Source organism: Crotalus tigris, unplaced genomic scaffold (assembly GCF_016545835.1).
Source record: "Crotalus tigris isolate CLP2741 ecotype Arizona unplaced genomic scaffold, ASM1654583v1 scf7180000018590.67127310178:1205815, whole genome shotgun sequence".
Taxonomy (NCBI): Eukaryota; Metazoa; Chordata; class Lepidosauria; order Squamata; family Viperidae; genus Crotalus; species Crotalus tigris.
Window position 1 is genome coordinate 735,763 of NW_024097092.1, and position 25,077 is coordinate 760,839.

The following is a 25,077-nucleotide window of genomic DNA, read 5'->3' on the forward strand; positions in this document are numbered from 1 at the left end:
CTATCCTATCCCATCCCATTCCATATTTTCTATTCTATTCTATTCTATTCTATTCTATTCTATTCTATTCTATTCTATTCTATTCTATTCTATTCTATTCTATATTCTCTTCCATTCCATATATTCTATTCTGTTCTGTTCTATTCTATATTCTATTCTATTCTATTCTTCTATTCTATATTCTATTCTATTCTATATTCTCTTCCATTCCATATATTCTATTCTGTTCTGTTCTGTTCTATTCTATTCTATTCTATTCTTCTATTCTATATTCTATTCTATTCTATTCTATTCTATTCTATATTCTCTTCCATTCCATATATTCTATTCTGTTCTGTTCTCTATTCTATTCTATTATTCTATTCTATTCTATTCTGTTCTATTATTCTATTCTATTCTATTCTGTTCTGTTCTATCCTATCCTATCCTATCCCATCCCATTCCATATTTTCTATTCTATTCTATTCTATTCTATTCTATTCTATTCTATTCTATTCTATTCTATTCTATTCTATTCTATTCTATTCCATTCCATTCTATTCTGCATTCTATTCTATTCCACTCCATTCCATTCTCCATCGCCACAGCAGATGGCAGCAGATTGTCCACTGTCCTGAAGTACAAACCAGGCAGTCCTCTGTCAGGGATGTCTCAATATGGATTCTCACATGGATTAGGGGGTTGGCCTAGATGGCCTCAAGGGAGACCCCCCCCCCCCGAGGGTCCTGAGCCCTAGGGCAACCTTCACCCATTCTTGCCCAACCCTTGGCATCTCCTGATCCTCACCTCACGGATAAAAGCTGGAAGCTCCAACAGAAGCCTTCAACCACCGAGGAGCCTGGAGAAGTAGACGCAGAAGGTTGAAGAAGCTTGTTTAGGAAGCGCTCTGCCTTCTTTGGCACCAACATGAATGGCCTCACTTCTCCCGGAGGTTAAATAAAGTTCCAATCTTCATTCAGTTTGACTGGAGTTCAGGGATGCATCCAATTGTGGATTTTTGGCTGCAGCACAGCAGTGGTATGTCACAGCTTTCTCCTGACAGGACTTTCAAAATATTTCCCACGCTAGTCCTGCCGGTTTCTGCCTAAAATTTTACTCTTTCAGATGCCACCCAAAGCCAAGTTACATAGGCCTTCCTGACATTGGTCTACAAGAATCCTGTCAGAATCCAATTATATTTCATCTCTAGTTATCGACTATGGAAAACCCCATTTCTGCCCTCTCTGGATTCTGTCATACGATGAAGGGGAAGGGGGGGTGAGCAAAGGGGCTTTATGGCCCTCACTTCCTTCAGTACAACTTCAAAAGGACTAAGTCATAACAATGGGGCCATCAGCTTTCATCTACTCCCCTCTAAATGTAACGCCTGGGATTGTCGCTGGACAGATGGTGGGGTGGGGCTGCTGGGGACCCCTTAAAACCTTGAACCGTAGGGCTTGGGCCCCAGCTCCTGTCTAGAACGCCTGCAACCATTTTCTCTTAATAAAGGATGCCTGTTGGAAGAACTATTCCAAGAGTTCTGTCTTCTTAAGATGCAAAGTGGGGTGGGTCCTTACAAATCCTCTTTAATTTGCCCCACTCTATGTGAAGTGTCCTCTTCTCCATAACTAGGGCCATCATAACCCCTCTCCTTCCCCACGGCTCTGTTTTCACACTCCCACAAGGAGGGCAGGCCTCTAAGCCGCCACTGCATGCCAAAATAAGGAGGAAAAAACAACCGGAGCAGGTGTGAAGCTGCTGAAGAGTGGCAAGTGGATAAGGCAGCACAGTAGCCCCCCCTCCCCCCCTCTTCCTTTCCCCAAGCCCCTTTATACCTTTCCCCGACCATGATGGATGTTCAGGAGGATGCTCTCCTGTCCTTAAGTTTCCAACGGTTCTCGCTGTTCACTGGAAATGAACGGGTTTTTTGCTAATTGCTTGGTGAGTAAGGAAGCTAGGTGTGCAGCTGGCATCCCATAAATCAAAGCAGGCTCCAAACTTAAAACCGCTTGCGGAAGGAAATGGTGGGAGGGGAGAGAGAGAGAGAATCAGGTCCAGCTGAGACACGCCACGTTGTCTGAGGCTGGTGCCGCCTGGTGCCACGTGCACACAGCCACCAACTCCGGCTGCCACTTTTCAGCCACGCTCTGCAGACGCCCTTCGCAGCCCACGCTCTCCTGGAGGGCCACGTTTGGCTGGGAATCGAGGAATCTGTGGCCCGGGCTGGGAGCCTCAAGCCATAACTCAGGGTTTGGCCACAGGTGGGATGTTGGAGAACAAGGGGAGCGGGTGGAAAGGGGACCTAGCAGAGAGGATGAAAAGCTGACGGCGTTTCATTGGCTTTCTGCAGAAAGCGGGTCCTGCAAGTCGTCCGAGGGGGACTTCATTTGAAGAGAACGAAAACTTTCCCAAGGTTGCTGCCTTCCTTGAGCTGCTCTGCTGGGAGAGGTGGTGACGAGGGGGTGAGGCGTTCTGATGACCCCCCCCCCTCAAATGCACAACTCTTAAGATCGCAGCCAGGCAGAGGAAGTGAAAACAATTAACCAGTGGAACTCCTTGCCTCCAGAAGCAGTGAATGCTCCAACACTGGAAGTTTTTAAGAAGAGACTGGACAGCCATTTGTCTGAAATGGTATAGGGTTTCCTGCCTGAGCAGGGGGTTGGACTAGATGACCTCCAAGGTCCCTTCCCACTCTGTTATTCTATTCTATTCTATTCTATTCTATTCTATTCTATTCTATTCTATTCTATTCTATTCTATTCCATTTTCTATTCCATTCCATTCTATATTCTATTCTATTCTATTCCATTCTATTCTATATTCCATTCCTATTCTATTCTATTCTATTCCATTCTATTCTATATTCCATTCCTATTCTATTCTATTCTATTCTATTCTATTCTATTCTATTCTATATTCCATTCCTATTCCATTCCATTCCTATTCTATTCTATTCTATTCTATTCTATTCTATTCTATTCTATTCTATTCTATTCTATTCTATTCTATTCTATTCTATTCTATATTCCATTCTATTCTATTCTATTCTATATTCCATTCCATTCCTATTCTATTCTATTCTATTCTATTCTATTCTATTCTATTCTATTCTATTCTATTCTATTCTATTCTATTCTATTCTATTCCATTCCATTCCATTCCATCTCTATTCTATTCTCTTCCATTTTCTATTCCATTCCATTCCATTCTATATTCTATTCTATTCTATATTCCATTCTATTCTATTCTATATTCCATTCCTATTCTATTCTATTCTATTCTGGAGAAGACAGACCCACGGGCTGAAGAAAGAATGCCGGTGTTATTTTTAGAAGGTTTTAATGAAGCTGTTTGGCCAGATGATGACGAGGGGGGGGAATGGGTTGTTGATGGGGGGGGGGGAAAGGAGCAGCTAGGGGCTTTGCAAACCGACCACCATCATCCAGGATTGATTGGAGCTGCCAAGCTGAGGCTAAATTCTTTTTAGAAAGGAGAGAGATAGAGAGAGGCTTCGGGGGAGGATGATAACAAACAAACATCCAACGGATGCTGGGCTACCTGATCACGCTGGATTCCGCACCCACACTAGACTTTCAAGAAGAGACTGGACAACCATTTGTCTGAAATGGTACATAAGACTCTCCTGCTCAAGCGGGGGTTGGGCTAGATGACCTCCAAGGTCCCTTCCAACTCTGTTATTCTAGGGTATTCTAAAAAGATGGAAGATGGAATGAAAAAATTAGGAGAATAGGTCGGCGTTTAGAATACAGCTGGAAGGGACCTTGGAGGTCTTCTAGTCCAGCCCCCTGATCAAGCAGGTGACCCTCTATGCCATTTCAGACAAGTGGCTGTGCAGTCTCCAGTGAGGAAGCACCTACAACTTCTGGTGGCAAGCTGTTCCACTGGTTAATTGTCCTCCCTCTTAGGAAATTTTTCCTTAATTTCAGGTTGCTTCTCTCCTTGATTAGTTTCCATCCGTCCTTTCTTGACTTGACCTCTGGTGCTTTGAAAAATAAAGTTGACCCCCTCCTCTTTGTGGCAGCCCCTCAAATACTGGAATACTGCTATCATGTCCCCCCTAGTCCTCCTTTTCTCTAGACTAGCCAAACCCAATTCCTGAAGCCTTTCTTCCTATGTTTTAGTCTCCAGGACCTTAATCATCTCAGTTGCTCTTCTTTGCACTTTTTCCCCAAAGTCTCAACATCTTTTTTGTAACGCGGTGATCAAAACTGGATGCAGGATTCCAGATATGCCCCAATTAAGGCTTTATAAAGCGGCAGTAATATTTCACCTGATTTTGATTCTATGCCTCTGTTCATACAACCAAGGATTGTATTAGCTTTTTTGGCTGCTGCCGCACACGACTGGCTCATGTTTAAACGATCATCCACTAGGACTCCAAGGTCCCTCTCACAGTTACTGTTTTTGAGCCAGGTTTCGCCTAATTTGTACTTGTGGGTTTGGTTTTTCCTGCCTAGGTGTAAAACCTTGCTTTTTTCCATTTAAGCAATGGAGGAGACAAGGAGTAACTCCGATTCTTTCCACCCAGTGATGGGATTCAGCCAGTTTGCACCACTTCGGTTGCTAATTTTTTGTTGCCCAGGCCCAGAATGGACTCCTGGAAGCGGCATCCACCCAGAGAACCCAGTTGTTCACCTATTTGAATCCCACCACTCTTTCCACCGATGTAACCCAAGGATCCAAGATTAGGAAAGAAGGAACCTGGATGCAAAACGGTAGCGAGCTCAGCAGCTACCCGTTATAAAACACCTGCTGCCTCTTGTGTGTCAAGAGGAACACAATACAACTTGTTCCCTCTCGCCCGTGTCACCTGCTTAATAAGCAGCCAGCTTCCTTTTGTGTTCCTGGTGTGTGTCGTGCGACTAGAGGAGGTGGCTGTTGTGTTACTCACGCAGGAGGACGGTGGTTAGCGAGGAGACTTTAGATGTGCAAGTTCAGCTTGACCCCCCTTTAGTGGCCTGAAACAATTAGCTGTCAGAGCACAGGAGACATCCGTCACAAGCTCCCTCGCTCTTCCGATGACTCAGGTGAGACATGAAACAGAAAAGCATCATCTGTCCGTCCCATGCTACGCTCACGTGTGTTCCAGAGGCACACGGGTCCTCCCCTTAAAAAGGCTCAGAAGACGGGGATATTTCCAGCTTCAGAGGCAGAGTTTAGATCCAGCCTCTTCTGCCCTGGAATTGAATCTAGCTCTTTCCTAACTGAAAATAAATTTCTTCCCATCTTTCATCTCCAAGCGTGGGAGTGGAGGAACCTACCTTTTGTTGCTGTCACTCTGCAGGGAGCAAGCACCTCGTGGTGATCTACAGCCATAGTGGCACAGTGGTTAGAATGCAGCATCGTGGGCTAATTCTGCCCACAGCCAGCACTTCGATCCTGACTAGTTGAGGGTTGACTCAGCCTTCCATCCTTCTGAGGTCGGTAAAATGAGGACCCAGATTGTTGGGGGGCAAGAGGCTGACTCTGTAAACCGCTTAGAGAAGGCTGTACAAGCACTGTGAAGCGGTATATAAGTCTTGTTGCTTGGGAAGGAAGGAAGGAAGGAAGGAAGGAAGGAAGGAAGGAAGGAAGGAAGGGAGGGAGGGAGGGAGGGAGGGAGGGAACCATGATGGCACAGTGGTTAGAATGCAGCATTGCAGGCAAACTCTACCCACTGCCAGCAGTTCAATCCTGACCGGCTCATGGTTGACTCAGCCTTCCATCCTTCTGAGGTCGGTAAAATGAGGACCCAGATTGTTGGGGGGCAAGAGGCTGACTCTGTAAACCACTTAGAGAAGGCTGCAAAGCATGCTGAAGTGGTATATAAGTCTGAGTGCTACTGCTATCTTCCTTCCTTCCTTCCTTTCTTCCCAGTGGTTAGAATGCAATATTGCAGGCTGATTCTGCCCACTGCCAGCAGTTCGATCCTGACCAGCTCATCGTTGACTCAGCCTTCCATCCTTCCGAGGTCGGTAAAATAAGGACCCAGATTTTTGGGGGGCAACAGGCAGACTCTGTAAACCACTTTGAGAGGGCTGCAAAGCATGCTGAAGTGGTATATAAGTCTGAGTGCTACTGCGACCGCACAGCGCCTGGAGTGACCCATCAGCAGGCGGAGAAGTTCCGTTGTCCATCTTCTCCCTGGCTTGTATCTCTGAGGCTGACCTCACTAGGGCTGCATGCAAATAAGGCTTCAGAAGCCGCCATCCCTTCCCACTGCGTGGGAAACCATCTGCCAATCAGGCTCCTTTCAGGAAAACGGACGGAACTGTCCTTAATCCCTTCTCCATCACTGGCTGGAAGTTCTCTGGCTTACATTCCCACCCAAAGGCCTGGCCCGCTTCCTTGGCGGTCCTGCCGCCTCTGCCCACACCGCCCACTGCCAACCGATGGCCACCTGTGTCTTTTCTGTTGCTCAGGGGGTAGCATCCCTGCCAACTGGCCTTCCTTTCCAAAATGGGAGATTTGCCGGATCCTTCAGCAGAGGCTGCGGTTGGAACAGAGCAATTTCTCCGTGCTTCTGCGTCTCTCGGCACCTTCCAGAATTCTGTTATCAGTGGTGACCAGTGCATCGCTTTAAAAAAAAAAAAAATCTTTCCTTCCTTGGAAAAAAAAAACCTGACCGATTTGGCTTCCTGTTGTATCTAATCGTCTCTTCCCTTTTCAGGAAGTAATGCAAAGAAAAAAAAAACAGATTTTTTTTTGCCTCTGCCTCTCCTCTCTACCTCAATTGCCATTTGCCTGGTTGTAGAAAGCTTTCCAGAATGAAAACTTAGGCTGGAACTATGTTATACAATAAGGAAGACAATCTTTAAAAATCTAGTGGAGTTTGTCTCCTGTATACAAGAAGATGGCATCATATAAATGGAGTCCACTTAATCCCTATGTTGTCCCAGTTTATTTAACCCCCCCCCCCAACCAGGTGTCTGCTGCGCCTCAAATTACAATTCCTATCCTGGTGGGAGAAGAGGCACGTTGTAGCTATGTGATGGGTTGGAATTAAAAGCTTCTTTCAGAATAATCTCTGGAAGGCAGGAAGTGGAATATGAAGAGTGCAGAGAAGAGCAACAAAGGGGACTGGAGGCTAAAATGTATAAAGAACGGTTGCTGGGATTGGGCATGTCTAGCCTGGTGAAAAGAAGGACGAGGGGGGACAGGATAGCAGTGTTCCAGTATCTCGGGGGCTGCCCCGAAGAAGAGGGAGTCAAGCTATTCTCCAAAGCACCTGAAGGCAGGACAAGAAGCAATGGATGGAAGCTCATCAAGGAGAGAAGCAACCTAGAACTAAGGAGGGATTTCCTGACAGTGAGAACAATTAACCAGTGGAACAACCTGCCTCCAGAAGCGGTGAATGCTCCATCAGTGGAGGTTTTTAAGAAGAGACTGGACAGCCATTTGTCTGAAATGGTATAAGGTTTCCTGCCTGAGCAGGGGGTTGGACTAGAAGACCTCCAAGGTCCCTTCCCACTCTGCTATTCTATTCTATTCTATTCTATTCTATTCCATTCCATTCCATTCCATTCCTTTCCATTCTATTTCTATTCTATTCCATTCCATCTCTGTTCTATTCTATTCCATTTTCTATTCCATTCCATTCCATTCTATATTCTATTCTATATTCTCTTCTCTTCTATTCCATTTTCTATTCCATTCCATTCTATATTCTATTCTATTCCATTCTATTCTATTCTATTCTGTTCTATTCTATATTCCATTCCATTCCTATTCTATTTTATTCTATTCTATTCTAGTCTATTCTATTCTATATTCCATTTTATTCTATTCTATATTCCATTCCATTCCTATTCTATTCTATTTCTATTTATTCCATTCCATCTCTATTCTATTATATTCCATTTTCTATTCCATTCCATTCCATTCTATATTCTATTCTATATCCTCTTCTCTTTTCTTTCATTTTCTATTCCATTCCATTCCATTCTATATTCTATTCTATTCTATTCTATTCTATTCTATTCTATTCTATTCTATTCTATTCTATATTCCATTTTCCATTCCATCCATTCCATTCTATTCCCTCCCACAGAGAAATAATACTCCAAGGAAGAGTTGGCATATACTTGTGCAAATCAGAGAGGTAACCTTGATGCTTATTTTGCTAGCATGTTTTTCCAAAGCTATTTCTGCTTTGCAGGTTTTCTTCTGCCCCAACCCACTCTGCAGACAACGAGCTGTGCAAAAGAGACTAGCACACTTGTCTTATCCAGCCAGGTATCATATCCACACAGGTAAATGTCTGTCTGGAGGCCATTTCTGGAAGACGTGGCCTTTTGGAAGCAGTGTGTAATGAGCTTGTAATGGGAAATAACAACCTGGGTGCTCACAGGATGACGCCTTTAATCCAGCGCTGTCCATTTCCAACCCAGGCTGTTCTGTTAAAATTAATCGCCACCTTTGGGTCTGCATAAGCAACTAGCCTAACGGAGTCCTCTCCTTACCGTCTCCTCTCCTGAAATTAAACCGGGTTTAATTTAAACCGAGTCTTGAAGCTTGCAGGCAACGACCAGGACTTGGCAACGGAAACTCCCTTTGGCCAGTTCCTGGGATTCCAGCTCCTGGTTTTCTTATTACGCACTTCCCCAGGTCAGAGAAAGCCCTGGCTGCATTCGCACAACACACGGCTTTGTTAGTGTTCTCCCCGCTTCACGTTTAATGGATTCATGCATAATGCATTTCCTGATCGTTTGGTGAATTTATAGTCCGCATAACTAGGTTTTATTGGAGACGGCAACTCATCTGGAAGGCAGTGAGGGCCTCTCTGTTTCTACTCCTGTATCCTTCCATTGTTCAGGTTATTTTGCTGTTTCCCTAATGAATCTACAAGGATTGTCCCCCCCCCCTTTAGGGGCTTTCTGGGACTGGCACGGAGGGGCTCACGACATGGACTCTGAAACTGGTTAACTAACGTAGTTACTCTGTATTTTAGCATGCAAAAAAAAGCTAATACAATCCTTGGTTGTATAAAATGGTATAGAATCAAGATCACGCGAAGCGTTAGCACCGCTTTATAAAGCCTTGGTGAAGCCACGCCTGGGATACTGCATCCATTTTGGGTCACCCACATTACAAAAAAGATGTTGAGGCTTTGGAAAAAGTGCAAAGAAGAGCAACTAAGATGATCAAGGGCCTGGAGACTAAAACATACGAAGAACGGCTGTAGGATTTGGGAACAGCCAGTCTAGAGAAAAAGAGGATTAGGGGTGACATGATAACAGTATTCCAGTATTTGAGTGGCTGCCACAAAGAAGAGGGGGTCGAATTATTCTCCAAAACACCAGAGGGCAGGACGAGAAATAATAGTTGGAAACTAACCAAGGAGAGAAGCAACCTGGAATTAAGGAGAATCTTCCTAACAGGGAGAACAATTAACCAATGGAACAGCTTGCCACCAGAAATTGTGGGTGCTCCATCACTGGGGGGGGGGGTTAAGAAGAGACTGGACAGTCACTTGTCTGAAATGTTATAGGATCTCCTGCTTGAGCAGGGGGTTGGACTAGAAGACCTCCAAGGTCCCTTCCAGCTTTATGCTGATTCTTAAATTTGACTTATTTCTCTCTCTTTTAAAATGGTGTTAAGGCTCCTTGCAGACTGGAATGTTTTATCCTATTGCTGTATGGATTGATTGATAGTTTTCAACATTCCTATACTGAAAAAAAAAATAAAGTACAGAAGGAATGGGTGGCGAATATCTCCCGATAAGAGGAAATTTTGTCAGTGCAAATTGGCGTCTGGATTGTCTCTTTGTGAACCTTTAAATTTTACGCCCCTTCTGACATCAGACCTCATGTTAATGAACACGTGTGATATTATGGGATGCAAATACGTAGCATGTTCGACGACAAGCGACTGATTCCCTACGCAATGGGGAGGCTAACTTCGGTCCTGTCCAATCGCCTTTCATCTTGCATCTTCTTTGATGTCTTAACTATAAAAGGGAACGTAAGGTGGATCTTGGGGTTCTTTCCACAGGGAGATCCCACTTTATCAGGGCACCCCAATAAACTGCTTTTAAATGATCTTCCGACTCGGTTGCTTAATTGGGACAGGTAAACTGAGGCAGAACCCAGCGTCAGATTCGGCACAAAGTGGGATGTTTTGTTGGCGATTGTAACGCACACCTGAACGAGACCCTTTGCGCAGGCGTCCTCATGCTTTGTAAGGTAAAGAAGCCCCCATTTCTCTCTCTCTCTCAAGATGGAGAACAGAGAAGATGCAAAGAGAAGGAAACTATTGACCCAAAGAAGAATGTGGGGAAAAAAGTGCAAAATATGGGGCCCACAGCGTCTGGAGAGACCCCAAAACTTTCTTTCTGCCCTGGCACTATCCTTCTGTGCTCAGTTAAGTTGCAAAGGGGAGATTTTTTTTTTGCTCTTTTACCTGGGGATCCATTCAGACAAATTTTCCTGGCCTTTGTTGTTTTCACACACACAAAAAAAGGGGAAATTTAAGCATCTCAGCTCCAGGAGGTGCCTGGCTTTTTATAAGAAAAACTAATTCAAACTCCTGGTGAAGGTGACAATTTTGCTAAAGCATTAACGCTCCCGTCGTCATCGGTGGAAGGAGGGTGGCTGGCCGCCCCCTTGTCCCACCAGGCCCGGGGAGACGTGGGTCCCTTTCAAGCTTAAAATTGGGACAATTAGGAACGTCCACGACATATTTTTTTTCCCCTCCTCGTTTATAGGCCTCGGCAACTTGCACAACAGAGCAAAGCATCCAGGAAGTCGAAAACAGTGCAGAAATGAAGGTTTACCTGCTTTATTCTGGGTACTCTGGCATACCACAGGTGGCAGCACCCAACCTGGTTGGTCTGCAGAAAGCAAGCCGGATCAGATGAAGACGGCACCAGGAAGGCTTCCGGAGGCAAGGTAGAGCTGGAAAAAACGTAAAAGGAGACCTAGTGTTCCCATTTGGGGTGAGTTTATTCACTGGGGCAGGAAGAAGTTGGGGTTTTAAGACCAGAGGCACGAGAAAACAAAGGTCAAAGGAATATCCTGCTCAAAGGCATTACTGGGGAATTTAATGCAACAACAGAAGAACTAAATTATTTTACAAGTCTGCACTGAATGGCCTTAGGAAGGCCAATGCTTTGCCCTGGAGGGAGGCTCTCTGTGTATTCTGTTGTCAGAGCAACTATAAAAGTCTTAGCCTTACTAATAGCCATAGTTTCTGCCTGGCTTTGCTCTCTCTTCATAGACCAAAATCAAGGCACAAGGTTGGCCCCTAATCTGCAAGGGGTCTTAGGATGACCCCTGACCCTTCACCCTGCAAGGCCTGAAATTAAAACTTTTTCTTCCCAAAAGCAGGCAAGCCCAAAGCTGAAAAACGGAATAGGAATAGGAACAAACAGTTAGGATAAGATAGGATAGAGAATACAGTGAATAGAATATAGAATAAAATAAGATGGACAGTACAAGACGGAATAGTATAAATACAGAATATAGTGAACAGAATGGAATGGAATAGAATGGAATGGATATTCAGAGTAAAATACAGAATAGAATTAGAATGCAGAATAAAATAAGATGGAATACAATAAAATACAGAATATAGTGAGTAGAATAGAATAGAATAGAATAGAATAGAATAAAGTAGAATAGAATAGAATAGAATAGAGTAGGATGGAATATAATATAATAGAATAGAATGCAGAATAGAATAGAATGCAGAATAGAATCGCATAGAATAGAGTAGAATAGAGTAAGATGGAATAGAATACAGAGTAAAATAAAGAATAGAATTAGAATGCAGAATAAAATAAGATGGAAAAGAATAAACTACAGAATATAGTGAATAGAATAGAATAGAATAGAAAATACAGAATAGAATTAGAACAGAACATAGAATAAAATATAGGATAGGATAGGACAGGACAGGACAGAAATATGCCCTAAAGTGGCAGAGATGCCCACCCTAACTCTTTCCTTCCTTTCGACCCTCAACTTGGTCCCCCAAAAGCCAAATGCCCCACAACGACAGGTCCTGGCCCACCCGATCAGTAACTCGATGGGGATCAAAGAAGAGGCTTCTAAGCCCCAGCCCACCTGCACTTCCGACGCTCTTTAAAGGGCGGTGTTGCTCTCAGAGTACAGAGGAGGAGGGGAGGGGAGACGGAGTAAGAGGAAAAATGTCTCTCTTGAACACTGAATCAAATGCGGTTGGCGGGTCCACGGAGGAGGCCAGCCAGATGCCTGCGCACGATCCTTACGAGGGAGAAAGGAGGTGTATTTCACCGCTGTGTTTATTCACTCTCCCGTCCCAGCCCTGGACAGATTTTAATTAAATAGTCATTGGCTGGGGCTGTTACTCTGCCTTGGACCTTTTCCAAGTGACAAGTGTTTGTTGGAAAAGCACCACAAGGGGGTCATTTCCTTCTCCCCCCTCCACCCCTCCTCGGCCCCCCACCCCACCCCAGCGCTTGTTAAGCTTCGCCTATTCTGCAAATACCGCTAATTACGTTTGCTTGGCAGGCGGCCAGCCTTCCCGATAACATCTTTTCATTAACACTGACCTCACCAGGCTCAAAAGGTGCCGGCTGCAATTTCCAAAGTCTTTGCCTTCATTCCGGAAGACTCTCCATTCTCCCGGATGACATTTATGCCACCGGCTGGGCCAGAAAGCTGGGGGGGGGGGCGCGCGGGGCTAAATCATCTGGTTGTCTGGAGAGGCCAGACTGAAAGCAAAGTGCACAATGGTACTCTGGACCTCAGTTGAGTGAGAAAAGGCTGGAAATCCTAAAATCCCCAGGCCTGGCTGGAAACCAGTTCTGGACTTTGTGCCCGAGGTGGGAAAAAAAACCACCGAAACTTTGATTTTGGGTTTTAGCGATGAATAGGTTTGTTGTTATAGAAATGGCTACGAGGGGGGACATGATAGCAGCGTTCCAGTATCTCAGGGGCTGCCCCAAAGAAGAGGGAGTCAAGCTATTCTCCAAAGCCCCTGAAGGCAGGACAAGACATCATCACCTTACAGTCTTCCTCCTCCTCCTCCCCCCACTCCTTAACTGATGATGTCCCCTAGTTGGGTAATGAAACGTCTGAAAGAAAACCACCAGGCTCAGAAAGCACCAAGGACTCCACCGACCTCCTCCCCCTCCTCCTCTCTGCAACCCCCCTCCTTTCTAGCACTGATGAGGTCACCTAGTTGGGTAATGAAATGTCTGAAAGAAAATAGCCAACCTCAGAGAGCATCACAGACCACCACCACCTCCTCCTCCATTCTTCTCCTCCTTCTCTCTCTCCCCCTCCCCTCCTCCTTCTTCTTCTCCTCCTCCTCTTCTTTTTCTCTCCCTCCCCCTCCCCTCCTTCTCCTCTTCTTTCCCTCCCCCTCCCCCTCCTTCATTCTTCTCCTCCCCCTCCCCTCCTCCTCCATTCTTCTCCTTCTCTTCTTCTCTCCCTCTCCCTCCCCTCCTCCTTCTTCTCCTCTCCCTCCCCCTCCCCTCCTCCTTCTTCTCCTCTTCTTTTTCTCTCCCTCCCCCTCCCCTCCTTCTCTTCTTCTCTCCCTCCCCCTCCCCCTCCTCCTTCATTCTTCTCCTCCTCCCCTTCTTCTCTCCCTCCCCTCCCCCTCCCCTCCTCCTCCTCCTCCGTCTTCTCCTCCTCCTTCTCCTCCTCCTCCATTCTTCTCTCCCTCTCCTCCCCTCCTCCTCCTTCATTCTTCTTCTCCTCCTTCTCCCTCCCCTCTGCCTCTTCTTTTTCTTCCCCTTCTCCTCTTCTTCTCCCCCTCCCCCTCCCCTCCTGCTCCTCCTTCTCCTCCTTCATTCTTTTTCTTCTTCTCTTCCTTCTCCTTATCTCCCTCCCCCTCTCCCTCCCCTTCTCCTCTCTGCAAGCCCCCTCCCTTCTAGCACTGATGATACGAAGTTTGCAAAATGTTTGCAAAAAAAAACAAAACAAAAAACCAAGCTCAGAGAGCACCCCCACAGTCCTCCTCCTCCTCCCCCTCCTCTCCACAAACCCTTCTCCCTCCTAGCATGGATGATGTTCCCTAGTTGGGTCATGAAATGTCTGCCAGAAAACCACCAAGCTCAGAGAGCACCTCATGTCAGCCCTGAGCTACACATATTCTCCTTTATTGATACGTATATTTCCACGCAGAGCTGTACATACACACACACACACACACACACACCCCTGCACAGAAACCAAAAGACATATGACGACTCTGTAAAACGCCCAGGAACCCCACCGCTGCTTATCTAAGGTTGAAGGAATTCAGCTCTCGCCAAATCACCAAGTTTGGCCTTGATGCCAACTCACCCCGTCCACCCAAGCTTCTAGTCCCAAAGGCCCAGAAAGTCTAAGGGCAGTCCTGAAATCGAATTAGATGGCTATAAGGAGGGGCCGTACTTGGGTGTGAACCCTAAAAAGACCCCACCCAACCACAGTGGTCATCTAGCTGTTCCCCGTCTCCCGCAGCGGCCCAGTGGGCGAAGGTGGGAACCGCTGCTTGAATCCTGGTTTAGCCAGCGTGGGCCGTTCGGCATCTGGGCTCGCTCGAAGTCTATCAACCTCTCTATCAACACCCAGATCCTGAAAGGAGAAAGGCGGAGGTTCCGGATGAGTAATTGTTGATACTCGGAGGCAAAATGCGCGCCGAAGACGGTGGGCGTACAGCGTATTAATGATGATGGCAGGTTATGTGTCTTAATTATCCAATTTCGCTGGCTTGACGGTAACGGAGGGAGGAAGGGCAGAGAAGGGCGCAGGAAAAATAAGAAGGGGGAAGGAAAAAAAAGCAGATTAACACAGAGGAGGCAGAGTTTTTAAGAGGTTTTTTGTTGGTTTGTTTGTTTTGTGGTGGTTTATTTGCAGAGTCCAGTAAATGAGAAATGACCCATACATTATTTAGTAGCATTAAGACCAAACAATTTGTCGTGCCTTGACACCGGAGCTGTTAGGCCTCCCCTGCTAGGACATCATGCAGTGTTCGTTTACAGCAGTGGTTCTCAACCTTTTTAATGCCGCGACCCCCAACCGGTCGTAAGTCAAGGACTACTCAACCGGTTGTAAGTCGAGGACTACTCAACGGGTGCAGCACCGTTTGCAGAATGGGACTTTTGGCGGGCTCAGCAGGGCAGAGACAGCCTGGACAATTCCTATGGGCTTTGGAAAGCCAATAGAATTAGACTCTATTCAAGAGAGTCTATTCGATTGGCTTGCAAAAGCCAATAGAATAAAAGGGAGTAGCACAGCTAAGGAAAAGGGGGGAAAAAATGGCGGACTGCATTGTTTGGCGACCCCCGTGAAATGGTCGTTTGACCCCAAATGGTTTACAGGCAGTCCTCGGCTTAGCGACCACCATTGGCAGGAAAACCTTCCACCATTAAGCAACACGGCCGTTTGAGTCGCGCCTGATTTTTGCCATGGTCGTTAAGCAAATCACACGGTCACTAAGCAAATCCATTGACTTTGCTTGCTGGAAGCTGTTCTGGGAAAGATGGCAAAATGGCGCGATCCTGCAACCGTCATAAGTTGAGCCCGGGTGGCACGGTGGGTAGAATGCAGCATCGCAAGCTGACTCTGCCCACAGCCAGCAGTTTGATTCTCACCGGCTCAAGGTCGACTCAGCCTTCCATCCTTCCGAGGTCGGTAAAATGAGGACCCCAAAACTGGTAAAATGGGGACCCAGATGGTTGGGGGCCAAATAGGCTGACTCTGTAAACCGCTTAGAGAGGGCTGTAAAGCACTGTGAAGTTATATATAAGTCTTATTGCTAAGGAAGGAAGGAAGGAAGGAAGGAAGGAAGGAAGGAAGGAAGGAAGGAAGGGAGGGAGGGAGGGAGGGAGGGAGGGAGGGAGGGAGGGAGGGAGAGAAAATGAGAAGGAATGAAAATAAGAAGAAAGCTGTAGTGGTGCAGTAGTTAGAATGCAGCATTGCAGACTGACTCTGCCCACAGCCAGCAGTTCGATCCTGACCGGCTCAAGGTCGACTCAGCCTTCCATCCTTCCGAGGTCGGTAAAATGAGGACCCAGATAGTTGGGGGCAGGTTGCTGACTCTGTAAGCCGCTTAGAGAGGGCTGTAAAGCTTTGTGAAGCGGCATATAAGTCTAAGGGCTGTTGCTATTCCTAAATAGAGGCCAAGTGCCCAAAATTTAATCATGGGATGCCCTGACCATCCTAATTGTGAGGACCAGCTACAAGTCTCAAGGAGAGAAGCAACCTAGAACTAAGGAGAAACTTCCTAACAGTGAGAACAATTAACCAGTGGAACAACCTGCCTCCAGAAGCGGTGAATGCTACAACACTGGAGGATTTTAAGAAGACACTGGACAGCCATTTGTCTGAAATGGTATAGGATTTCCTGCCTGAGCAGGGGGTTGGACTAGATGACCTCCAAGGTCCCTTCCCACTCTGTTATTCTATTCTATTCTATTCTATTCTATTCTATTCTATTCTATTCTATTCTATTCTATTCTATTCTGTTCCGTCCTATCTTATCCTACTCTATTCTACTCCATTCCATTCCTCTTCATTCTATTCTATTCTGTCCTATTGAGTCATTCTTTTCAGGGCCATTTCAACGGTCTTTAAACAGATGGCCGTAAGTGGAGGACTACCAGGACCATCATCCAACCTAAGAGAGAAACTACCAGCGACGGAAGGACGCCAAAGACTGAACATTTTTGTGAGGGCATGATCCAGGATGAGAGGAGAGGATTGACCAAGGGTAGGAAGAAGGGGGAAAAAAGGTCATCAGCGACGAATCATTAAGAGCTTGACCAGCCTAGAACACTATAAAAAAGGAGAGTAAACAAGTTTATGGAAGAAAAGAGGGTTGTGATTTGGGATGGAGCCTCCAAAACTAGTGGCACTCTACAGCCAATTAGCAGCTGCTGGAGATAGCAGATGGGGAAATATTATTGTGATTGTGCCTGGATGTTGGGCTTCCTAGAGACCCTTCATGGGTAGATCACGGGTAATCTGCTCTGATCTAGACTGATCCTTATTCCCCCTTCCCCTATCCCAAGGCAATGGGTCAGTCACTAAGATCTCAAGATGGATCCCAACGGGAGATCACGGAAGGACGTGATCTTAAATCCATAGACCGGCAGGAGATAAGGTGGTATGGAGGGCCATCATCCTGGTTTTATGGAATTGGCTTAAATCTGCCCTCGCCTCTGAATGCTGAGACCTCAAAGTCTATGGTTAATTTGTATGCAAGGATTAAGTCGGTCTAGAAGACCTGCAACCCAGTTATTCTGTTAGGTGTCTTGGTAGGAAGAGACAGACCTTTCCTGCCTACAATCCTACTTTCCTTGATGGGCAGGGAGGCAAACGAGGAGACCAACGTCCTCGGTGAAACTACAAGAAGTAAGTTTGCCTTGTTATTCCAATAAAGCAGCTTGTACCGGCCACTCAAACCCTTGTTTGAGATGCTTTGTAACCCTCGGGCAACATGAGAGTAACTGGGATAAGGGTCCCTCTTGGGGAAGGGAAATTTCTCAGCCCTTTGCTTCCAAACCGTGGAGACACCAAGTCCGCTAGGAAACGGAGGTTGAACTGCCGGTTCACGCAGTAGACAAGATTTCCGACGACGGCACACTGGAAGCAAGATGGGAAGGACATTGGGTGGGTGGCACACTCATACCACAGCTTGGCCTTGGCACTACAGCGATAGACACTGATGCCCATCCTCTGGTTGAGGTCAAAGCGGTAGATGAAGCCGTTGACGGTCACCATCTCGGTTGTCCTGTCCTGACTTCCTCCAGTGAGGTTGACTTTCCAGGTGTCCGTCTGTTTGACGTACCTCAGCAGCATGTATCTCAAGGTGCCTCCCGTGACACAGATCTCCCCGTCGCAGACGGTGGCAGTGTGGGCCACAGCAAAGGTGTCATTGGGCAGAGGGGCCGCAAACGTCCAACGATCCAGGCGTGGGTCGTACTGTTCCACTGTATAGAGACATTCTCCGCCAATGGCGTAGAGGCAACCATCCAGGGCCACCAGCTTACAGTGGGGTCTGGCTTGGTTGAGGGGACAGATCTCCTGCCAGATGTCAGTCAAGGGGTTGTAGCAGAAGACACGGTTGGATGGTTTCTGATACCTTCCAAACCCTTCACAGCCAGCCACGACGAAGAGGTAATTGAACATGCTGCAGATGGCACAACCCTTGGAGATGGCTTCAACAGGGATGTGGGTTAATGGATGCCAAGCATCTTTCTGGTCATCGTAGTAAGAAAGTCTACTTGTGTGGCATCCAACATCTGCCACCGTCATGTATTTCTTGCCTCGCATCCTCTTCTCCAGGATCAAGTCCCTCTCTGCAGCGTTGAGCTGGCGGTAGATGGCCTGGGTCTTCAGCACTTGGAGATAGTTGTCACTCATGACCTTGTAGACCGCCTCTTGCAGATCCTTAAGTTTCTGCTTCTTGGCCATGCACAAAACCTGGTAGCAGTTCCCCAGATCTAAGTGTATATCCAGAGAGGAGTCTGAACTTAGTGGGACATGGAAAAATTTAGCGCCAGCCACAAGCTTCACCGATGGCTCTTCTCTTCCACTGCTCAGGAAATTTTGCATGGATTTCACCAGAGATGAAGTAGAGTCCAAGTGAAGAAGAGCTGGAGGTGAGGTGTGGCCACTTGAGGGCCCAATTCCTGGAGAACCAAAACCTTCCATCGACACCTGTAACTCTGGATTATTTACAATTTTTTTGAAGCTTTCTTTCCGGCTGATGCTACGTCTGCCCAAGAGAGGTTTCGAGGAGATGGCTTCTTTAACAGCAACTGTCTCTGTTTGATCCTTAGGTTGGGTGTCCTTTGCAGGACTAAGGAGAACATTAGAAGATATGTCTGGAACCTTCTCCAAAACAAGCTTGTTGGCTTCATCTTTGGTCACCGATGAGCAGACAGGTTCCTCAGCCCAACATTTCTTGGATACATTAAGTATGTCGATAGTAGAGAGGTTGCAGGATCGTTGGAAATCCAGGTTGGTACCAAAAGTGGTTCTATTCATAATGGATTGAGAAGTAGACTCAACATAGTAGTTGTAGACTTTGCCTCTCAGTTGAGTGTCTTCAGCTTTCCCAGAACTTTGCTTCTCTTTGATGAAGTTCTCCTCCACCTCAACTTTGGCCACAGAGGAGAACGCATAGGCCACATGAGATTGCACATGGCTGTGGTTGATGGCCAAGTCCATATCACTAGTGGCATAGAAAGACTGGATCTTCTCTGGGCCAAACCGCCTCTCCACAATTTGTTTCTTAGTCTCTTTTCCCAGTGGTTGACCTTCTCCTCTTTTCAAACTGATGCCACTCCCACCTGTGGGATGGACATCCTTCTCCACCGGCTTGGCACAGCTAGATTCAGCTTCAACAAGATCAACATCCCAGCCAGACCCCATCGAATTGTAGAGTTCCCTCTCTCGGCTGAGTAGGCCTACAGCTCCAGAATGATCTCCTAAATTGTCCAAATCAGCCCCAGCTTTGCTAGTGCAGTTCTGGATGGTGCAACAGGGGTCCCCAGCCTTGTCTTCGGATCTCCACCCTTGTTCCACCCCCGGTTCCATACAGCTCACTTCCCACGCCTCTTGTTTAGTTTCTGCCTCAGTTTCTCTTGTGCCAGGCAGCTCCCTGCCAGCAGGGATCGGGGCCTGCCCACACGCTTCCGTTACTCCACATCTACCCACCTGCACCAGCTGATTGGTCCCTGGGTGGCATGGCTCTGTCTCCTTCCTCCGCTCTCCTCTGTGCCTCAGTGCCACCTGTTTGTTTTCCTTCTGGTTGCCAACCTGCCATTCTCTTCGCTCTGCCCTGACGACATTGGCATCCGTGGCCCCGGCTGGGGTGCTGCTAGGGGGCACTCGAGACTTGAAATACCGGTAGGCCAACATCAGCAAGAGCAAGGCCGCGGCGGAGAGGGCCAGCCGGCCAGCCAGAGGCATATCCGACGGCTGAACCCCGCTTCCTTCGGCACGGTGGGGCATTTTTCCATATCACGCTGGCGCTCAGGAATGCGATGAATAATTGCCAAGGAACAACTCCGAGTGGATCAGGGCTGGCTCCCTCCCTTCTCTGCAAGGTGACTTTAACCTGCCGATTGACTGGTAAAAAGAGATTATTGTCCACCTGCTCGCTCAGTGTGCCAGGTGTCTGTTTACTATAGGTTTGCATATTTCAGGAAGGTGGGCCGGGCTGGAGGCAGGTAAGACAAACCGGAAGACGAGAGAGAGAAAGAGAAGCGGAAAGCTTTGCGACGGAGTAAAAGCGATCTTAAGCTTTCATAAACGAGAGAGGTTTTTTTTTTGAACTTAGCCTATATTTATAAAGCTTCTTAATCAATTTTTCATCTGATGTCAGTAATATCTTATCCAATTCTGTCCGTTCTTTGTAAAATCCAGGTGTTTTTAATGTCTTTTTCATATCTCATTTGAATTTGCAGGTATGGCCACCGTGATAGATCCATACCCTGTCCTTCTCGTTCTTGTCTATGTTTTAATTTTCCTTCATTGTTCAAAACGTCTTTGTAAGTCACAATTTCCTCGTCGTTTATTAACTTGGGTGAACAAACCTTCCATTGTTGAGAGCCATCCAGCTATTTTCATATAGATTTTCACTTTTATTTCACCGGAAGGTGAAAGAGAGAAAGAGAAGTGGATACAGTAAAAAATGATCTGAAAGCTATTAATTCCCATGATGGATTTCTGTTACATCTTGCTGTAAACAACAGACTCCTATCCATACAGGTAGTCCTCAACGTATGACCCCAGTGGAACCCGAAATTTCTGTTGCTAAGTGAGACCATTGTTAAATGAATTTTGCCCCATTTTGCAATGTTTCTTGCCCCAGTTGTTAAGTTAGTAACACGGTTGTAAAGTGAATCTGTCTTCCTCATTGACTTTGCTGGTGGGAAGATTTGCAAAAGCAGACCACATGCAACCGTCGTAAATATGAATCAGTTGCTGGGCGTCTGAATTTTCTTTACTTAACTAAGGGGAATGCTGCAATGACCTTAAGTGTGAAAAACACCCTGTCACTTTTTTCAGTGCCGTTATAACTTCAAACGGTCACTAAATGAACTTTTGTTAAGCCGAGGACTATTACCTGTATTTTCTCAGATTTAAGAGACCCCACACTTAGCCGGACTCCCTGTATGGAGGACATTTGTTGAGTTGTGAAAGAAGAATTTAAAGACGGTATCCAAAACGTTCTCCATAAACGATTCCCTATTTTAACATGTGTGTGGAATTCAGCCTGGCTTGTGTGTTTTGAGCGCAGCTCTACCGCCCTTATCCCGACAATGAGACAACGAAAAGGCAGCTAGAAATATACAAACAGGCCCCCAATTTGGGGGGGTTTCTTCTGCCTCGTGGCCAGAATGTAAAAGACAACAGAAAATGCAGTATGGTGCCGGTTCCAGGTTTTTATAAGGCACCTTTAAACTTCCTCTTCTGTTTCTTTCTCCAGCCAATTCGTTCTTTTTTAGCAATGTCCAAAACCGTGGAAAAACACAAGACCCATGACACATTTCTGCCTGGGGCTGTGTTTGCACAACCAGACTGAGTTAGCAGATGGATTTACATAGCACACAAGCTTTGGTTAGTTTTCATCTTGGCTAAGTTGTGATTCAGGGTGGGTGGATAAACACCCCCCCCCCCAGTTTGTGGTTCCATGCCCTTTGCAAAATCAGGTTAAAATCAGGCTAAGCTTGTGTCGATCCTAATCTGTGTCTGCCTGTCGCTGTGGTTTAATGCTCTTTTGAAAACGATCGTGGTTTGTTACATATTTGTCTTCAGTTTACGCTTCCGAGTATGAATTCCATCTTAGAAGCTTGGAAAGTTTAAACTTTCTGGGCTTCTGGGTGTGAGGTGCCCTGGCAAACATTATGAAGTGGTCTAAAAAGGAAAAAAAAATTTTTTTTCGTGTAAATACTGCTCAGTCTGTAATGCCAGAGCGGTTTCAAACATGTTGTTTCCCTTCAAGCGTGAAATAATTACGGATGTAGACGGTGCAATTAACTTTTGTACATGAGTCCGAAGCAGGCCTTAACAGATGCCTCCCGTGGCTGAGAAAAATGGGCTACAGCCGTGTTTTTGGTTTCTTTTTTTTTTAAATGTAAAAAGAGAAAAGGTTCCAGAAGGGGGGGGGGGGAAGAAGCTGTCAAGACAAGCATTGAACAAAAGCATTTTGAGGCTGTCTGTCTGAATTTTCATCCTGAGGTTTCTGTGTCTTTTTCTCTCTCTTGGAAGCCTAAACAAGGAACTCAAAATGAAGAGTGGTATAAAACCCAGTTTTAATTTTGTAGGTTGCACTGTAGACGAGGGGGACGAATACGACGTATTCTGATAAAAAGAATTCTACTAATATTGCTCCAGGAGGTAGCTGCCAAAATGCCCTATTTTTAGGAATTAATTTGAGGAAAGAGGTGCACGATAGTTTTTTTTAGAACTCTTGAGTTTCAGTCCTACACCTCTTTAAAAAAAACTTTGGAGTTCTTTTTTTCTTCTTTCTAACAGCCAAGAAGACACTGATACATGCAGGTAATCCTTGACTTACAACAATTTATTCAGTGACCATTATAACGGCGCTGAAAAAAGTGAGTTACGACTGTTTTTCACACTTAACGCCCGCTGTCACATCTCCCACGGTCCAAATTTGGGCCCTTGAGCAGCTGAACTCACATTTACGACGGTCGCAGTGCTCCGAGGTCACGCAATTCCCCTTTCGCAACCTTCGGACCAGCAAAGCCAGATTTGGTTAACGACTGTGTTACTAGCTTAACAAGTGTGGCGATTCACTTTGCGACGGTGGCGAGAAACTTAACAACTTAGTCGGTTAGCAAAAGACATTTTGGGCTCCATTGCAGCCGTAAGTGAAGAACTATCTGTTTTTCCTTGCCAGGACCAAAGAGGAACTAGGATGATTGGATGCAAGGCTTGGGAATGGCCGCCACCATCCCGTGGATGCCAGGGGGAAAGGGGTGCTCAGCAGACCTCTTGATGGGATCCGTGAGTGCAGTTAAGAGGTGAGCCAGGTGGTGCAAAGCGTCTAGTATAATTTTACCCCTGGTGTAGCAAGTAGAAAAACAGGTTATAATAAACCTCAAGTCAACATATACCTCCGGTCTCCAATTTCCTTCTAGGATCCTGGTGACTCAGGGCTGGAGACAGGTGTACCTATTCTAATTTTGCCCAGGTGAGAGGCATGGGGTGCTGCCAAGGTGTTTCTTCTCTGCTGTGAAGGGCGAATTTATCAGCACAGCCACCTCTTTGCCAAGCTCAGTTGGGGGGGGCAGCATTCAGAGAATGGCAGCATTCAGAGAATGGCAGCTCCTTGGCACTCTCCCGGCCTAAGCCCATTCGGCTGATTTGCCCGGAGAGTTAAGATTTGTAGCAGGAAAAAGAAGGTAACAACAGCAAAAAGCTTCATTTGGTCCAAGCAGACAATGTAGAAACTAAATTTGAGCCAAGCCTAAATTGGATTGCCTTCTCTGGATGTGTGGGTGCTTGGTTTTGGAGTGAGACAAGGGTGCAGGCAAAATGAAAGTAGTTTTTCCTTCTCCGGAGGCAAGTTTGGTTAGCCTCGGAGGGGGGGAAGGGAAAAAAAATAATGTAAATTCTTAGACCCATTTTACAGACAGGAAAACTGAGGACGCAGGTTGCACCAAAGTCGCTTGCACGACTTTAAGGCAAGGAAAAACTCAGAAATTCTGCTGTTTTTTTTTTTTCTTCCAAGAGGAGAAAGCTTTGCAAGCCGCTAGTATCAACTAGATGGCTCGTTAAAAAAAAAAATATTGTAATGCAGAACGACAAAAAGACAAGTTTAACATTTTCATTATATTTCATTATTTTAGCTGGAGATGTTGGCCCCCAACAGACCCCCACAGTAGGTCACAGATCTAATAATATAATAAAATGCTGTAGCTTGTCCTCTTTCAAGAACAACGATCCTCTCCAACTGTAGAACAACGCAGTGGTGGGATTCAGCCGGTTCACACCGGTTCGGTAGAACCGGAAGCTAAATTTTGCTGAGTTCGGAGAACGGCTGAATGCACACTGCTTCAGGAAGTCCATTCTAGGCCTCAGAGGCCTGCCCAGCCTAGAACGACCCACCGGAAGTGTGTGGATGCCACTTCCGGAAGTCTGTTCTAGGCTTCGAAAGCCTGGAGGAGGCCTAGAACAGCCCACCGGAAGTACATGGATGCCACTTCCGGAAGTCTGTTCTAGGCCTCGGAAGCCTGGAGGAGGCCTGGAACAGCCCACCGGAAGTGCATGGATGCCACTTCCGGAAGTCTGTTCTAGGCCTGGGAGGCCTGGAGGAGGCCTCCCCAGCCTCGAACGGCCCGCCGGAAGTGCGTGGATGCCACTTCCGGAAGTCCAATCTAGGCCTCGGAGGCCCAGGCATTCAATAAGAGAACCGGTTGTTCAGGTATTTGAATCCCACCACTGGAACAATGTCTGTTCTTTGTTTTTTTTTTCCTGGAGACTACTCCTGCAAATGGAAGCTCGCTTTCCCTGGCATTGCTCCAACAGGTGGGATTCAAATACCTGAACAACCGGTATGGAAAATCCCGCCCGATGCCATCCTCAAGACCTTGCCAACCTTGGACCCGTCTGCTGTCAATGTGCAACTGAACCAGATGCCTCCGTCAGAAATTTTTCAGCATATTTTTTTTCATTTTGTAGTTTAAATCCTCAGGGGTGATTTTTTCCTCTCCTCCATTGCTGGATGGAAGCCCCTGGGCGCCCCTTGGCTTCCTCCTCCAGCATGTCAGTCTCTGGGCATTAAAACTGGAAAAAGCCAAAGGCAAAACCCAGCCGAGAGGAGGTCCACGGAGAGGGAAGGGAAAAAGGGACGAAAAGCTTGAAAAAAAGGGAACCGTCTCGGCTTTGAGATTTGGAGAGAATCAGTATCAAAGGACGAGCAACGGGCCTGTCTGGCAGGAGGGCGGAGAACATGTTTGCCTTTGAAGAGGGCGGAAAAAAATCAAGGAGAAATGGGGCAGACCTGGCGGTTTTTAAGAAGCTGGTTGGCACGAATAAAAGAGCAAAGCTTGGAAAGATGGGAGAGAGGGAGGCCTTAATTAGCAATTAATTTACACCATCCCCCTCCAAAAAAGACATTCAGGATTTTGGTTTCCAGCTCCTCTTC

At 46.4% G+C, this 25,077-nt stretch overlaps 2 protein-coding genes across 2 annotated transcripts in view; both read right to left on the reverse strand.

Moving 5' to 3' along the window:
- The window catches only part of PAX7 (paired box 7), a 184,232-nt gene that overhangs the window by 136,569 nt on the left and 22,586 nt on the right, over window positions 1–25,077 (reverse strand). The window contains exon 2 of the mRNA XM_039355065.1: window positions 10,754–10,874. The gene's annotated coding sequence lies outside the window, so the exon portion shown is untranslated. The remainder of the gene's footprint in view (window positions 1–10,753; window positions 10,875–25,077) is intronic.
- On the reverse strand, window positions 16,362–24,017 carry KLHDC7A (kelch domain containing 7A). The gene has a single exon (XM_039355059.1). It carries the CDS (start codon window positions 19,911–19,913, stop codon window positions 17,352–17,354), a length of 2,562 nt encoding a protein of 853 aa, XP_039210993.1. The 5' UTR covers window positions 19,914–24,017; the 3' UTR covers window positions 16,362–17,351.